The sequence below is a fragment of the Mustela nivalis genome (genome assembly GCF_964662115.1).
Source record: "Mustela nivalis genome assembly, chromosome: 14".
Taxonomy (NCBI): domain Eukaryota; kingdom Metazoa; phylum Chordata; class Mammalia; order Carnivora; family Mustelidae; genus Mustela; species Mustela nivalis.
In genome coordinates, this window is record NC_139033.1 from 46,218,042 (window position 1) to 46,234,456 (window position 16,415).

The window sequence follows — 16,415 nt, forward strand, 5'->3', positions numbered from 1 at the left end:
GAGACTCTCCTTTCTTCCTGCCTCCGAGAAACCACTGGTTTCCAGGCATCATTGACCTTGGGAAGTGTTTTCTGTCTCTGTCCCCTCCTCCTCTGCAGGACCATGAGCACAGAGCCCCAGGCTGGGCACATGGTGCTATCCAGGCACATCCTGAGCTAAGTGCCTTCACCAGGCCCAGTGGGGGTCATGTGGCCTTGAGGGTGACTGGGGGCACAGGCAAAGCCTGGAGTTTGAAGATAGGCCTCCTGCATCATTCAACGTGAAGGAAACAGGAACTGCATGGATCAGGCAAGACCCTACTCACCCCCTCCCTTGCTTAGGGCCCCCAAACACTCACCAGTCAGTGCCCTCAGCCAAATACCTGGGCTGAGGCGTCTGGAGTTGGTGGCTGAAGTCGAAGCTGGGGTGGAGGCGGTGGGGATGGACAGACACACGCTCCTGACTCCGCCTGCATGGGAAGGGAAGGAGGGCCCATGGCGTCAAGGCTGCCCCAGGTCCAGCCCAGTCACTAAGCAGCCCTGGCCAGCCTGAGCCTATAGCTTACAGAGTAGTGGGTTTTGTCCCTCTTCCCAAATTCCAAGGACGTTTCCCAGCTGGTGGCTGTCAATAATTCAAACATTCCTGTTATCTGGGGGCTGCCCACTATGCTGAGTCCTCTCCCTCGGTGTGTCTCCTGCCGGCCACCTGTCCCACCCAAACTCCCCAGCCTCCTCTGCTATTTCTCCTACTTCCTCCCTCTGAATTTTGTGGGCTGTCTTCAGGGGACACAGACGTGCCTCCTGTAGACTTTCCCACACCTGTGCACCCTTCTGCTCCTGCCACACCCTTCTCCTCTCCTCCACCCTTCTCCACACTCTTCCCAGCTTTCATGGCCCCAGTCAAAGACACCACCTACAGGAAGGCCTCCCTGCACACCACAGGCATGATGACCTCTCCTCCCTCTGACCTGCTACAACAGTCACCTGTGCCCCCCACACCCCAACCCCCACAGTCACACACTCTTAGAGCCTTAGAATTCATCAGGTCTATCGGTCCTCAGTGTGGTCCAGGCACTCCTGGGGGTCCCTGAGACTCCTTCATGGGGTTTGTGAGGTCAAATCTATTTTCATAATAGTACTAGGATGTTATTTGCTTTTCTACTCTCATTCTCTCACAGGTGAATGGTGAATTTTCTAGAAATTATAGGTGATTCTGGAACAGACTGCAGAAGAAGACATGAGAACACAGCTGTCTTCTATTAAGCCAGGCATTAAAGATTTGCAAATATGTAAAAAAAAAAAAAATCCCTCTTCTCACTACATGTATATGTACCTTCTTTTCAAAAAAGACACAATTGGTCTTTTTTGTTTTTATGGGTTTGTTCTTGTATTTTTAAATGAATTAATAAATGTGGTTTAAATAGCTCAGTTTTAATTTCCAACATGGGGTAAATATCAATAGTCATAACCTGTGTGTAAACAGAAGCTTGTGTAATCCTCAATAATTTTTAAGAGTGTGAAGAATCCTAAGGCACAAATGTTTGCAAACCCTTGATGTACTCTCTTTCTCTTAACAGTTGAGGCTCAGAGTGGTGAACTGACTTGCCCCGTATTATCTAATTTTACTCTTCATTTGTTTCATAGCTGGTCCCCCCAACCAGACCATGGGCTCTCTGAGGGCAGGGCGGAAGCAGCTATGTCCTTTGGTGTCCCTTAGGGACCTTAGGTGTTAGAATCAGGTGATCGTGAAGCTCCAGGGGACGTGAGGACTCCCTTCTTCCACCGTGAGCACTGTAAACCACCAGTTATCCGGCCCCTGCCCCTGCACCTGGGTGAAATGACAAGGACACACACTGGCTACCGAGGGAACCCGTGTCGGGTCCAGGGGGCGTTCAGCGCCTGAAACTGGAGTAAAAGCTGCCTCCCGCACAGAACCCCACCGGGTGACTGCCCGTCCAGGGGGCGGGGTGGCAGCCGGAAGCCCAGAGTCCTGCCCGAGGCCCCGCCCCCGGCCCCGCCCCGGCCCCGCCCCTCCCCGCCCACCTCGGGTGAGAGACGAGCCTGCGGTGCTGGGCTTCCAGGAGCTGCTGCTGCAGGAGGTATTGCTGGTGCAGGGCCTGAGGTAGGAAGGAGGGACCTGTGACGTCCTGGAACTGCAGGGTGGGCAGCGGAGTCAGCGACTGGTGCAGGGTGCCGCTGTGCTGGTGGGCCGGGGCCATGTGGGCGCTGAGGCCCGGCTGCGACTGCACGGGGTGGGCCAGGGGGAAGTCGGGCGCCAGCTGCTGCGGCTGCGGGGGGCCCAGGTGGAAGTGACGGCAGGAGGTAGCGTGAGGATGCTGAGACCTTTGAAAAGGGGCACCTGGAGAGGCAAGGACAGAGAAGACTCCGTGACGACCCGCCCTGCGCGCCGCCCATGAGGAGGGGACGCCCTTGCGGCTGGTGGAACAGGTGGCCTTCCTTGGAAGCCCGCGAGGTCATTGCTTTCAGGTCCACCTGGCTGGCTGGCCGCTGCCAGTGAGAGGCTCTGGGCTGTATGTGCTGGAAGGGGGAGGCGTGTTCCAGACAGTGAACAGAGAAGCCAGCATCCTTTAAAAAAACCAACACACTTGTTAAAGGAGTTAAGGGCCCTGAAGGCAGTTTGGTTTTCCTGAATTAGACTCCTCCCATGCAATCTCATTGGCCCGACTTCCTGTTTTAATAAATGCCACCTAGAGAAAAGGCTGTCCAGCCTCCCGGAGGACCCAGCCCATAGGGAACCCTAATTTCCAGAGACAAAACAACCAGACATTGTTTTCCATGCAGTTCTGTGACAATGACTAATGCAAAAAAGACATTTTTATTTAAATAAAAATTAAATAATTTGTTATGATGTCATAATTAATTTAAAAGCAACAATAAGCTGGGTTCAGGGTACGTTTAATCTAGTCTCCTCCACTTTTCTAAATAAAATTGACCTTGACAACAGGAAAGCCTTTACAAGTTCTCCATGAGGAATGACCCAGGAGCATCCTTTACTAAGTAAGGGAAGGGACTGGGCAAACTGCAGAAGCATTCACAGGGGTTTCCTGCTACATGTGGTAAGCTCACCACACATCTGCTCCTTCTAACCCCCGTTGGAATGAGAGCAAAGGAGTAAAGAGAAGATGAATAGATAAGGACAGAGAGAACACAGAAGTGACACGCACAGGCAACAGATTTTTGGAAGATGGAAAGCAGATGGAGGAATTAGCAGAACTGAGAAACTGGGAACCCAGTGCCTACCGAAGGGGCGGTCAGCGAGAAGTGGACAGATCTTTGCCACTCATGCTGGAAAGGTCAGGAATTGGAGGTGCTGGCTACTTTGGAAGGCAGGAGAGAGGACACCGATTACAAGTCTGTATGAGAAGGCATCTCCCCTTTCCCATGAAGGCACTGATAACCTACCCCTCCCTCACCCTAACATTTTGTAGGGAAAGTGGGCCAGACAAGCTCCCATAGAGGAGGGCAGGTGTGCAGCAGTTGGGGGCAAGCAGGGGACACCCCCTTCTGCCATTTGGTTCTGAAAGCACCGTCATCCAGGGTGCTGGGAACTGGTCGCAGAAAGAGCTTTACAGAAACTTCTATTTGGGAGTCCCCAGTAAAATGTCTGGGTCTCCAATTGGCCACTCTGTAATGAAGCCCATAAATTAAAAATTCCACACAAACACACTCACGCACAGTTTCTGGAAAGCTTTTAGTGACCTACTCTTCACTGTGAACAGATAACCCAAGGGTAACCAGTCTTTGAGAAAGACTACAGGGTGAAAACAGAGAGTGTATCAAATTTTAAAAAGGAGAAAAGAAAAGGAACTCAGAGGAACAGAGGTAATGGATGGACCAGGAAAAAATAAACTCCAGAAACACTACAGTTAATATCCTCTGAGAAATAAAATGTTGGATTCATGAAACAAGAAGATTTTTTAAAAGGAGCTAAGGAAAACAAGAGAAGCCAAAAAGAGGACGGTCAGAAGATAAAGCTGGGGAACTTTCCCAGGAAGCAGAATGAGAAAACCAAGAGATGGTAAGTAAGAGAAAACAGACACAAACATAGAAAGATGGGTCGGAAGTTCCATACGTGACTAGGGAGAGAGAAAAGCTGCAGGAAACAACAGGGATTATGGAAAATAGTGTGTTTCCCAGAACTGAGGGTCTGAGCTTCTGGATAGAAGGCTCCCCAAGTGCTCTGCAGAATGGATGGGTGCAGAACCCCACATTAAAGCACTGGTGAAATGTCCAAATTGTAGGAGCCAAGATCATCCTGACACCTTCCAGAGGCCACACAAAGGGTGTGGAGGGCAAAATAGCATGGGATTTGTCCAGGAGCAACATTGGAAGCATGAAAACAGGAGAGAAACTGCCTTCAGGACACTGTGGGGATGGGAGGCGGCGTGGGGGGGGGGAGGATCTTAATTTAGGACGCTACCCCCAGCAGAAGGATTGATTGATCAGGTGTGCGGATAGAATATAGACACTTTCAAGCATGCAAGGTCTCAAAAATGTCAACCTTCACCGCACCCTTTCTCAGACACAAACCAAGAAAGAGGAGCCAAAAATAGGGGATAGCACCTGAGAGAGACGGGCTCCCCCAAGCTGTGCAGGGGCTCCAGCTGCCATTTGAGAGGGGAGCAGGACCTCCTGTCGTCAGGCCTGACCATCAAGAGAGAAGAAGGCCAAGGTGACAGGAAGACCGAGCAAGAAGAAGGAAGGACGGCTGTTGAGAGAGAATGAGAAGAAGTGAGGACGCCTGGGTGGCGCAGTCGGTTCAGAGTCTGACTCCTGGCTTCGGCTCAGGTCACGAAATCAAGCCCCGCATCTTGGTCCCCCTGCTCAGCACAGAGTCTGCTGGTCCCCTTCCCTCTACTCCTCCCCCTGCTCACCCTCTTGCAAATAAATAAATAAATAAATAAATAAATAAATAAATAAAATCTTAAAAAGACTGTCATGACTACAGAGAAAGGGAATTGCGTTAAAACAAAAAAAAGAGTATATTGTAAGACTCTAATCCTGTCTTGTCCAAAAGGATGATGAGGTGAGCCACTGGGTGGAACTTAACATTTTCTGCCAGCCACCCTTCAAAGAAGTAAAAAGACACAGGTGGACCTAGTTTTAATAATATACGTTACATGGGCCGTACATCCAATGTGTTATTATTTCAGCGTGTACCTGAGAGAGAAAAAAAATGACGGAGGTATTATACATTGTTTTCTATCTGGATGAAGCCTTCAGAACCCAGTGTAGCTTTTGAACTTACAATGCATCTCAGTCCCGACTAGCCCCACCTGCCAAGAGCTCACCTGCCGCCCGTGGCTAGTGCCTTGGCTCTGGGAGAGCACAGCCGTAAAGACCGCCAACTGCATACCCAGAGCAGAGTTGTTTTTTTTTTTTTAATTTTATTTATTTATTTGACAGACAGAGAGATCACAAGTAGGCAGAGAGGCAGGCAGAGAGAGAGGGGGAAGCAGGCTCCCTGCTGAGCAGAGAGCCTGATGTGGGGCTTGATCCCGGGACCCTGAGATCATGACCTGAGCCGAAGGCAGAGGCTTAACCCACTGAGCCACCCAGGCGCCCCCAGAGCGGAGTTTTTAGCCAAGTTTCCTACCTGGCCTGTCTTCCCTCAGGGAGCTCCCCGTGGCTTACAGGTGAGATGCACACCCCTTTGCCTGAAGCTTCAACGTTCCAGACACACCACGCACATCCCCCCCCCCCCCGTGGGCCCTTTGCTCACACCTCACCGACCGCCTTCCCCGTCTTTAAAGGTCACCTCTCCGCTCTTCCAAAAATGCCTCCCCTGCCCACCACCCTCCTCTGAGTTCCCGGAGAACGCCCTGTCTGTACCACTCCTTTGGCACCTGGCAGGGGCTACCTTGGGCTCTTTCTTCACACTCACCACCCCCAGCTGGCAGAGCTTCGTGCCTTACTGTTTCTGGATCCCCACGCACCTCTCTGGGAGCTGGCGTTCAGTGGAGAGCTGCTGACTGCAGGGGGGTCTAGGGGAGAAACAGCGGCTTGGGACACCGGCTGCACTGAGATGGCGGAGGGCAGACGGGTTTGAAACGCAGAGGGAACGAGAATGACAGGAAGGACCCGGGTGAGCTCTGGGTTTGAAAGCCAAGGCTTGCCTGGGGACCGCTCAGGCCCGGCTGGCCAGCATCCTGCCACCAGGGTGCCCACCCTGCGAGGGGAGCCTTTGGGTTTCCATGGCGGCCCATTAGGAAGAGGACCCACGGGCTGTCCCAGCCCAGAGAGGCTGTGCTCCCCCGCCATCCGGAACCTCCGGTTGGTGCACTGGGCAGTGGGAGTAGCACCCTCTCTCCGGGACGGGCAGCAAGAAAGGGGATCCAAAGTGTCTGCCCTGTTTTGGGTAGTTTTACCTGCCAAGACCCTTTGACTTCCCATTCTGGGACTTTGGGTCCCTCTCCCCTCATCTCCGTCCCCGGACGATTCTGTCTCTGCATCCCCGCTCAGAAAGGGAATTGAAGCCAGGAGACAGACATTCAGGGACCCCAAGGTTGCCTCAATCCTATGGCGTGGAAAGGGTCTGTGACAGCAGCAGAAATAGTATTCTATCTGGTCTCTAAGACCAGAGCAGTGAAGTTCTCAGCATAGAATATCTGGGCCCGTGACAAGCCAACGATCAGTGACGTCTGAACAGCGCTTACATCCCCAAATGCCCCCATCAAGAGACAACCCACAATTTTTCCCATTACAGTTACTCCCTTGGGTTAAAAAACAATCTCCAGATGTCCCTGATTACACTATCCATTTATCATACTTCCTTGGGGCTGAAATGCCATCGATTGCAAGCTTCATCAGGAGCTAAATAGCGTTTTGAGGGAGTGAAGAGAACCAAGGAGCGCCCAGAAACAAAGCACCCCACTGAAGAACCCATCAAGTGTAAGACACAAAAACATCTTCGCATCTTTGAATTCAGAAAGTCAGTGCTCACAGCGTTGCCCAGAGGGCTGGGGCTGGGGTAAGCACCTTCAAGCAGGGGCCCTGGCCATGCACAGGGTGGGGGACGGGGTGGGTGCAGGCGGCGATGTGCAGGGTTGCAGAGGGAGGCCCCGTCTAGCCTTGCACGGCGGGGGAGGAGAAGCACACGGTGTGGGGCCCACCGGATGCCCACCTGGTCCACATGAGACTCAGCAGGTGCTCCCCCAGTGCCTGGGCATCGGGAACTGATTTGTGCCTCGTGGGCAGGGAGCCTGAACAACCTGGCAGCTGGAAAGTGGGTGGATCAGAGGACAGAAACCATACGGCCCCACGGGGGAGGGAAAGGTAAGGAGAAGCTGAGGACTCTGCGGCTGAGGGCTGCGGGCAAGGTGGGCGGGGATAACGGTGACCCAGGTCCCGAGTCTCTGAAAGGTTCATTGACATGCATCTGGTAAAGGACAGAGCAGAGGTTTGAACCGAGGTTTTTCCTGAAAGCCAACTGTGGATGGAAGGTGGGGCCAGGGCCCAGGGAACTAGGAGGTTTGATAAAGCAGGGGTGGCAGTGAGAGAACCTCTCAAGGAGGAGGAAGGTGCAGAAATGGGGCCAGTATGCCCAGAGGACACACAGGGACAGTCTGTGGTTTCTGGCCTGGGGACAGAGTCAAGGGGACCGGGGGAGCCTGAGGGCTGGGCCTAGGTGGAAGCAGAGAGGATCCAGGCCAACAAGTCAGCACACTTAGGATGGGGACTGAGACAGTGGAGCCATGAGGTCTAACAGAATCTTCTTCAGAGCAGGTGACCTCCTGAGCTGGAGGCATATTCTAGCTGTATTCTAATCTGCACCAACACGATCACCCTGAAGTACAGGGGCTTTCATCCTCAAGACTCTGGGGTGCTGAGGCACCACCTTCAAGCCCTCAGACAAAGAGGGAAGGAGAACCTGATATCCCTTCAGCCTGGCCTGCTGCCCATGCAGACGGTCCCCGTGGACTGTCACCTGCTGGGGCACAAGGCTCAGGCCCAAGGACGGCCCAGGTCCCTGCTGCAGAGCCTACCATCGATCGGGCCAGGGCCAAAGCTCTCCAGCTCCTCCCAGGGCTATGGGACCCTGGGAGAGTAGAGCAGACCCAAAGCCTCCAGGTCTCCAGGGACACCAGCCTGGTGTGTCCCACCCTCCCCAGGTCCGTTCTCAGGGTGTCAGGTTCCTGCTCGTTGGCCCAGCGGCACCCTCCCTCAGAGCTGGGGGCAGAACAGGCAGTGGGGAGGGGAGGGATGTGGGGCAGGGCCCACAGAGTCAGAACGGAGGGGGCGCCCCCAGACTCCCTCCCAAGGGCCCCAGGAAGGTGTAAGGAAACAGCACAGGAAATGGCTGGAAGACAGTCCCTGCTGAGCCCTTTCCCAGAAGCTAGGGCTGGGGCCAGAGTTCACTCCTCTCTGAAAAGCACAGCAAAGAAAACCAGTCTTTCAAAAAGCAGATTGATGTCCACAAGAGGCCAGTGAAGAAGGCCTCTGCCACGGAAGAGGGTTTCAAAGCCAGGCAGGGTTATCTGGCACCAGTGCCTGTCCTAGCGGCCAGCGTGCCTCCCCTCGCAGTCAGACCTGGACAGGACGTAGCACTTCCCTGGGCCTTAGTTTCCTACTTGACTTGTGACCCACAATGATGACACCTGACCCTGTACCCCTGCCAAAAACTCTCAGCTGAGGCCACGAACATCTTCTCGCCAGTCTTCTCATCTTGCTCACTGGGAAGCCATGTAGAAAGCCCTGGAAGGTGTTTCTGAGCCGACTGCTGCGCTGTCCCCAGGGTCCCAGACCCAGAAACCCAGCCCCAGCCTCCTGCCCCAGCCTCTGCTAAGATCTGTGTGATGCCCAGCATCGGAAGTGGGCTAAAAGCGGTGAGGTGCAGAGCAGACCAGCGCTGACCGTCAAAACTCACCTTCCGAGGAACTACCACATTGTCCTGAAGCCCAGTTCTCAGTATTCCCTGCCCAGATTCCCCTCCTGACCTCTCTCTCCCTCTCTGCCCTAGGTGACCTTCCCTCTTACCTCTCCCGATCCCCAGGGGCCTTGCCTGCCTCCCGCCCTTGACAGCCACTCTCTACCCCCGCGCTGCTCTCCTTTCTACCCAGACTGCCATGCCCTGTGCAGCCCAGACTCCCCAGGGCAGATGCCCGTCCCCCTCGGGGCGCTCCAGGGCCTTCCCAGCCACAGGGACACCCCTCGCCATTTCACTGCAGCACTCACTTCTTATACTTGGCATTTCATTCGAGGGCAAATTTTATCTCCAAAAATGAGCTGTGACAAGAGGGCTTTCAGGGCAAATACGATGCAGTACATGTCCTTTGTTCTTAGAAGGGGCTTAGGAATCTTCCGGCAAGGGGTGGGGGGTTGGGAGAATGAAGGGGAGAGGAAAAGAGAAAGATAGGAGAAGGAAGACAGGGAAGAAAAAGGGAAGGAAGGAAGGAAGGAAAAGGAAGAAAGTCACTCATTATCTCAGAAAAGATAAAGATTCCATTATTAGCTAGTAAGGAAATAGAGTTCTTCATGGAATCATCGACTATTCAAGCTAAATGATACTTGGGGAGTGGATAGCTCTATTGAACAGAGGAGAACCCCGAAGAGGGAAATGTGGGGTGGCCTGTCCAAGGGCTCCTGGGTAGTCACAGCTGAGCTGGGGGCCAGGGCTCAGGGCCCACCCCCCTGCTCTGCCAGCACCTGGGTCCCCATGTGCCCATGCATGTCCCCACACGGTTCTCCCAGAGAGGAACCCACCTGTCCAGGTGGAAATGACGAGTCATGGCCCCGGTGGTCCCACTCCCCCTCCTTACCCCCATCCGTCTCCCCAAATGCCCCCCAGGAGAGAGTGTGCTCCTGCCTAAGGAGGTACCCATGATATGACAAGGGCCCAGCTGCTGTGCCTCTGGAGTGCAGGACGGGCTGAGGAATATGCAAGCTGATTGGGATTCCTTAGGCCCAGCCCTGTCTCCGTGGGGCTTCAGCCTCAGGTCTCCCTGCTGGCCTGAGTAAAGGTCAAGGTCTTGGCCCATGTTTCTAGCTCACTGGGGGCTTCCATAGCTGGGCGAATCTATGAGGTCCTGGGAAATCCTATGCCTCATGGGGTTCGACTGATGAAGGATGAAGAAAGCCCCTGGTACAGGCACCAATTCGGGGAGCCTCGTACGAACATGCATGTGGGTAACTAGACCCCGAGGATGGGGTCGGGGGGGGTCTCAGCCCTTGGGCAGTCTGACACGAGGAAGAGCTGATAGAGCTAGACGCGAGCTGGGAGGAGGACAGTCTGGGGCAGGTAATAGCTGCCCGAAAAGGGATGAAGCTCTTTCTGGCCGAGGTGGCTCAACACAAGGAAGATGTCTCTTAGAATGTCACTATGTCCCCCAAAGTTCCTCATCACTGGGGATACCCATGCAGAGACCCACAAACGGCCCAGCCCCAGAGTGTGGACCCCGGAGCAGGAGAGGGTCCCGGTCCCCGTGCCAGACTGGTCTGCGGCAGCCCGGGGAAGCGGTCTTAGTGCTGGGGGAAGGGAGGACAGGGCACAGCAGCAAGGAGAAGGCAAGCCTGAGTCCTCGGCGCCCAAGCCTGGAGGCCTGAGCCCAGGTGCAAGGAGATGTGAGCCCCAACTCAGACTCCCTGTTCTACTCCACGGGACCCCCCTCGGGCCTCCTCTTTCCTCTGCTGATTCCAGTTTCTCACATCCGCTGAGCCTCCCAGTGGCCCACACTGACTTCTCCAGCCTGGGTCACCTCCGAGTTCCCTGTGACAAGAAATGCATGCTTTGTGATCCAGTCAGATGCAGGACATGACGCTTGGGGAGGTGATAAAGGAAAGATGGGAAATTGTGGGGAAGCTGTGGGGAGTCTTGAATCGCGAGACCAGGAATCCGGGGTATACCTCATGAGCTGAGCACTTGGCAGACGAGGCAAATCAGAGATGAAGAGAGCAAGTGAGCCTTGGGCCCAGAACCCAGCTCCCTCTGCTGTGCCTCCCGCTCCCTTATCTCCTCCAGGTAAATCAGTTTAACCTCTTTTGCTCCTGTCTGATCTACCCCAGGAGAGGCCTGTTCCCCAGCAGCGTGGCTTCTTGGGCTGCCCAACATCTCCTTTCCTCCCTCTCCATGGTTTGGTTCCCTGACCAACAGAGCAAGAAAAGGAAGTGATATGCCCAAAGGGGGCCTTTCCAGCCCAGAACAGCTCTGTGAATTCTCCCCAGGGTCAGTCTTTGATCTCTAATGAAAAGCTCAGCTTCTTCCAAGGAACTGAATTCCGGGCTCTGAAACCACTGCTGGGAGGGGAATTTCTATCCCAAGAAAGCCTACTTGCTCTGGACCTGAGACAGTAAACTGCATCCTTCCAGCAAGCTGCGAAAGGCCAGTGTTAACTCCAATAGCCCTGGGGATAGGAGTAGGGGCAGGGAGCCGGAGGGAGTGGCCAGCTAGGGACCATCTGCAACTGCAGACAAAAACGGGACCATCTTCCAGGCAGCATCCATCCCAGAAGACACCTTTTCTCCATCCAATGTCCAAGAGGTCTATAAAAACATCCCCAGCAGGTGCCTGGGGGGCTCAGTGGGCTTAGCATCTGCCTTCAGTTCAGGTCATGATCTCAGGGTCCTAGGATCGAGCCCTGCGTCAGGCTCCCTGTTCAGCGGGAGAGTCAGCTTCTCCCCCTGCCCCTCACCGCCCCCCCCGCCCCCTACTCATGCATGCGTGCTCTCTCTCTCTCTCTCTCTCTCAAATAAAATCTTAAAAAAAGAAAAAAATTCCCAGCACACTCATAAAAGGGCATTTTGTGAAGGGCATCTAGAGTCAGGAGATCTTACTACATGAGCGCAGGACCTGGGTCTGTCTCATTCACTTATATTCCTAGGGCCTGGCACAGATCCTAATACACTGTAAGAACTTGCTGAATGAATGAATGAATGAATGAAAACGAACAGTTGAACATGTAGGAAGTATCATCTCGCTAACAGCCTTGGCAGTGTGTGAAACAGCTGCCCCCCCCGACCCCGGGCATTCGCCCCGGTGGGCTTGCATGGCAGCCCAGGAATAAAGCGTAAGGCAGAAAGACTACCCTGGGGAACATTGCAAACAGAAAGACTGCCAGATTCTTCCAGTGAGTAACAGGGCCCAGCTGCAAATCCAGCAGGGATGGGGGCGCTGAGCCTAGGAGGTGGTCGCTGTGAATCACAACCAGCTCACTCAGGAGAAGCAACAGCTTCAGACCCAGAACAGAAGCCATGCTCTCGCATCCCTGGCCGGGGAAGGAGGGTCCCCACTGTTGATGGCATTGGTTAGCTTTCGTAAACCGTGTGCAGCGACTCCCGGGTCATGAGTGCAAGTATTCCGTTCGTATTTTTGATACTCCAGTAAATTAAAAAAAAAAAAAATCAACAGCAACCAAACCCCAGTGACTTTCAAGAAGTGCAAGGTCATGACCTAGACCTGGTCCCCCTAGCACGACCTGGTGCCCAGTGGGCAGACGAAGTCCTGCACAGTGCCGTGACAGACACTTTCTCTGGAGGTCCACAGACCACGCGTTCCACCCACGCAGAGCTGAGCCCCAGCCCCGCGAGCACCCAGGACTGTGCTGCGGGCGACACTGTTCCCCACCAGGACACTTCTGTCTATCCTGACACTGAGTTTTCCTGCACGCTCCTCTGCAGAAGCATGTAGAGGAGTTCAGACCGGGGCCTCGCTCAGAAGCGGGTGCATTTTGGTAGGATTCCCATTATGAAGTTCTAAGGGTGGGGGTTCAGAGAGAAGCCAGGGAGTCCAGGCAACGGGGGAGTCCTTGGCTCCCCAAGGCCCCTGAAATCAGATCACATTGGTGGGCAGCCAACCGTGTGCTTTCAGAAGGAGCCAGCCGCACTTAATTCGATCCCCAGACCTCACTGCTCATGGGCACCTCGGCCAGTACTCTGGGCATGGGGTGTGAGAGACACAGAGACAGAGACAAAGGAGGGAGGCCCGGAGGACCTTGGTTGAACCAGCTGAGAGGGGAGAAGGGAACGCAGGAGAGAGGGAGGGCTGGGAGGACGAGGAGGGTACCACGAGAGGGAGGAGATGCCTGGGCGAAGCGGAGCTGCAGGGATCTCACATGGCAGATCCCAGATGCCTCACCAGCAGCAAACGTCCTTCTCAGGTCACCCCCAGTGACTCTGTCTGCCCCTTGGCTGCCCCTGGCTTGGCGTGTGATAGCGCCAGCCTCCCTCCACCCGACTGGCCTTCCCCAGGCAGGCCCAGGCCAGCTGTGCACTCAGCTGACCACTTGGCATCCTGGGTACTCATTTTAGGCCAGTGTCCCTTCCATCAGGTCACCCCGGCTGGGCTCAGAGCTCTCCCCCCAAGCCCAGATGATGCCCACTCCCACGGGGGGAGCCCACACAAGCACTCAGCATCACAGCTCTGGGCTGCAGCCTTCCGGCCTGCAGGGTGAACACTGAGACCCTGCTGGGGCAAGAGCCTCCCAGAGAACAGCCGCCACTCGCCTTCCGCTGGGCCTGGGTGCAGGGAACACCCACTCCTCCCAAGTCCCCTCACTCCCCATCAAGCTGCAAACATGGTCTTGTGAGTGAGATGGCGGGCAGGGGAGTGTGCCAGGGCATCCAGCACCTAGCCACCCCCCACCCAGGGCTCTCTGCCCAGGGAGGCACCGCAGCTGGCCTCCTACTCTCAGGGTGAACCCAGGGACGACAAAGAGACTCACGGCCCAGTAACAACATTTCTGCCAAAGCCAAAAATTCCCGGGGCGGGGTCGGGGGGCAGGCGGCCACTGCCTTGGATTAAGCGTGGCTCTCTCACACTCCTGCAAGACATTAAGTCCCTGGTGGTCAGTGGGGGTGAGCGTATAGAGTATTCCGTCGGACCAGAGAGGATGGAAAAGCACGGAGGTGCTGAACAAGGGAGCCACGCTGGGAGAGAAAGTCTATCTTTATCCCCTTCACAGCTCCACCTGACGGCTGTGAGGATGAAGCCAGCTAGATGCGCGGTAGCCCTTTGCTGGGTCTGAAACTCTCTGGCCACATACTTGCATTTGATTCCAAACCTGACTTATTCATTCACCCAGTATTGACTGCGTGCCTCTTACAGGTCAGGCAATGTTCTAGGTGCCGGGGATGCAGCCGTGAATAAAACAGCTGGAAATCCTTGCCTTCATGGGTCGGTGGTCTCATTCTGTATTATCCCATGTGCTCACCACACATGTATGTGAAATGTGGCTGGTCTAAACTGATACAGACCGCCAGCGTAAATACACAGCAGACTTCAAAGACTAAGTACAAACAAAATAATGTAAAAACAAAAACAAAAACACTAACAACTTTTGAATTAATTAGATGTTGAAATCATTAATTTTAGATATGTTGGATTAGATCATGTATATTATTGAAATAAATTTCACCGGTTTCTTTTTACTTTGTTAATGTGGCTGTTAGGAAAAAAATTAAATTATATATGAGTCTTACATTTTATTTCTGTTGGACAGTGTTGGTCTAGACACAAAGTAGATAAGAAAATATTTCATTCAGTGATGATGCTGATAGGATCTGTGGAGAAAACTGAAGCAGGGAAGGAGGATGAGTGGGGGGAATGTTTTGATTTTAGATAGGACGGCCAGGAGGGCCTTCAGTGAGAAGGCGATGTTTTCATAAAGAGCTGAAGGGGGCTGAGGATTGAGCATGAAAATATCCAGAAGAGATTTCCATGTGGACGGGTTCACAGTGCAAAGGCCCTGTGGTGACAGAAGCCAGGCGTTTCGAGGACCATCTGGAGGCCAGTATGGGTAGAACAGAATGAGGTAGAGGAGCATGGTAAGAGTAGGCGAGGTAGATATCGGAAACTCAGGGAACCTTGTTGGCCATTATATGATGTTGGCTTTAACTCCGAGTGGGGTTAGGAGCCAAAAGGGGTGTCTGAGCAGAGAAGTGATAAGATTTGTCTTGCTGTGGCTGCTGTGTTGAGAAGAGGCTACAGGGATAAAAGGGAAGAAGTGGGAACCAAGAAAGAGATGATGGTTTCTTGGACCTGGGTGGGAATGGGGCAGAGGGAAGAAGGGGTGGTTGGATTCAAAATATATATCAAGGATAGAAGTAACCAGATTTGCTGATGGATTGGACATGGTATGTGAGACAGAAGATAAGGAGAACTCCAGATCCTCAGTCCTGAGCAACAAAGACTGTGTGGCTCACAGCTCAAAACAGTGGCCCCAATTCTTCCTCTCATGGTAAATACAATCCTTGCCAGGTGATTTGTGGCTCCTCCCATCCAGAGGGACAATCTACTTCTCCATCCTTGATTCTGGACTTGGCCATGTGACTGGCTTTGGCCAATAGAATGTAGTGAAAGTGACATCATGCGCATTCTGCGGTGGGGCTTTAAGAGACCTTGCCCATTTGCACTCTCTTGGACGCTTGCTTCCCCCACATAAACAAGCCCAGGCTAACCCATTGGAGGATGAGAGCCATGTGAAGCTGGAGAACTCCCCTAGCTGAAGCCATCCTATACCAGTCTGTCCCAGCTGACTGGAGATAGGTGACTGAGCCCAGGTAAGACCAAAGGTCCCAACCGAACTCAACCCAAATTATCAACCCACTGAACTGTAAACTGAATAAATGGTTATTGTTCTGAAACCATGCTTTAGAGTGGCTATTATACAGAAAAAAGCTAGCTGATACAGATGATGTTGCCATTTATTGATGTGGGGACTTGATTCTGAGTGATGCTCTGTTTTGAGGGTGAGTCTTGATGTTTAGAGAGCAAAACCCTCATCCCTCCGAGACAGCCAGAGCACCTCGGAGAGGGCTGGATGGCCTCCAGGGGCACACTGAACACACACTGGGTGGATAGAGAGATAGAAGGATGGACGGATAGATGCATGAGTGGATGGATGGGTGACTTACTATTTGACCCCCTAAGCACCAGCCAGGTCCCTGCATCACCCTTTCCATGACAAAACCAAAAGAGGTTTTAGTGCCTCTTCTCTCTGTCTCCAGATCCGAAGTTGAACTTGAATTCCTCGTGCTTTCCTCAGCAACAGCAGCAGAGAGCTGAAACCCGCAGAGCCATGTGCTTCCTTGAGAATGTGAAACACTGATTTTTAGCCTGTTTTTTGACCTCCCACACCCAGCCTTTTCCCAGATGTGCTGGCAAAGAGACAAATCAATTGTTTCGTGTTTTTCCTGCTCTCCACCCCCATGACATGTTAATTAGCAGGGAAAATGCCAACAGCAAAGTCAAAAAGGCTGAGGGACAGTCCCCAGCCCTGAGTAGCCAGCTGGTGCAGCTCTGGCTGTCCTGACTCTTGCATCCGAGGTTGGCACCCACCTCCAGGGCTTCAGGCACTATTTTCTGCCTCCCTGCTTCTCTTTCCTCCATGCCAGCTGCTTGAGAGTCCCTCCGGAACCCTATTTCAGTGCCTCTATGATGCTGACAGTAATTGGCCTCATGTCCCCTCTTAGAAAGCATTTCCC

At 53.5% G+C, this 16,415-nt stretch overlaps 1 protein-coding gene across 2 annotated transcripts in view; it reads right to left on the minus strand.

Annotated features, from left to right (window-relative positions):
• The window catches only part of ARK2C (arkadia (RNF111) C-terminal like ring finger ubiquitin ligase 2C), a 99,145-nt gene that overhangs the window by 11,595 nt on the left and 71,135 nt on the right, over positions 1-16,415 (minus strand). For both annotated transcript variants that reach the window (XM_082698985.1, XM_082698984.1), the window contains 2 exons: positions 2,022-2,337; positions 338-448 (listed from right to left, as the gene is read on the minus strand). In XM_082698985.1, the coding sequence (XP_082555111.1) occupies positions 338-448; positions 2,022-2,337 (427 nt within the window). The remainder of the gene's footprint in view (positions 1-337; positions 449-2,021; positions 2,338-16,415) is intronic.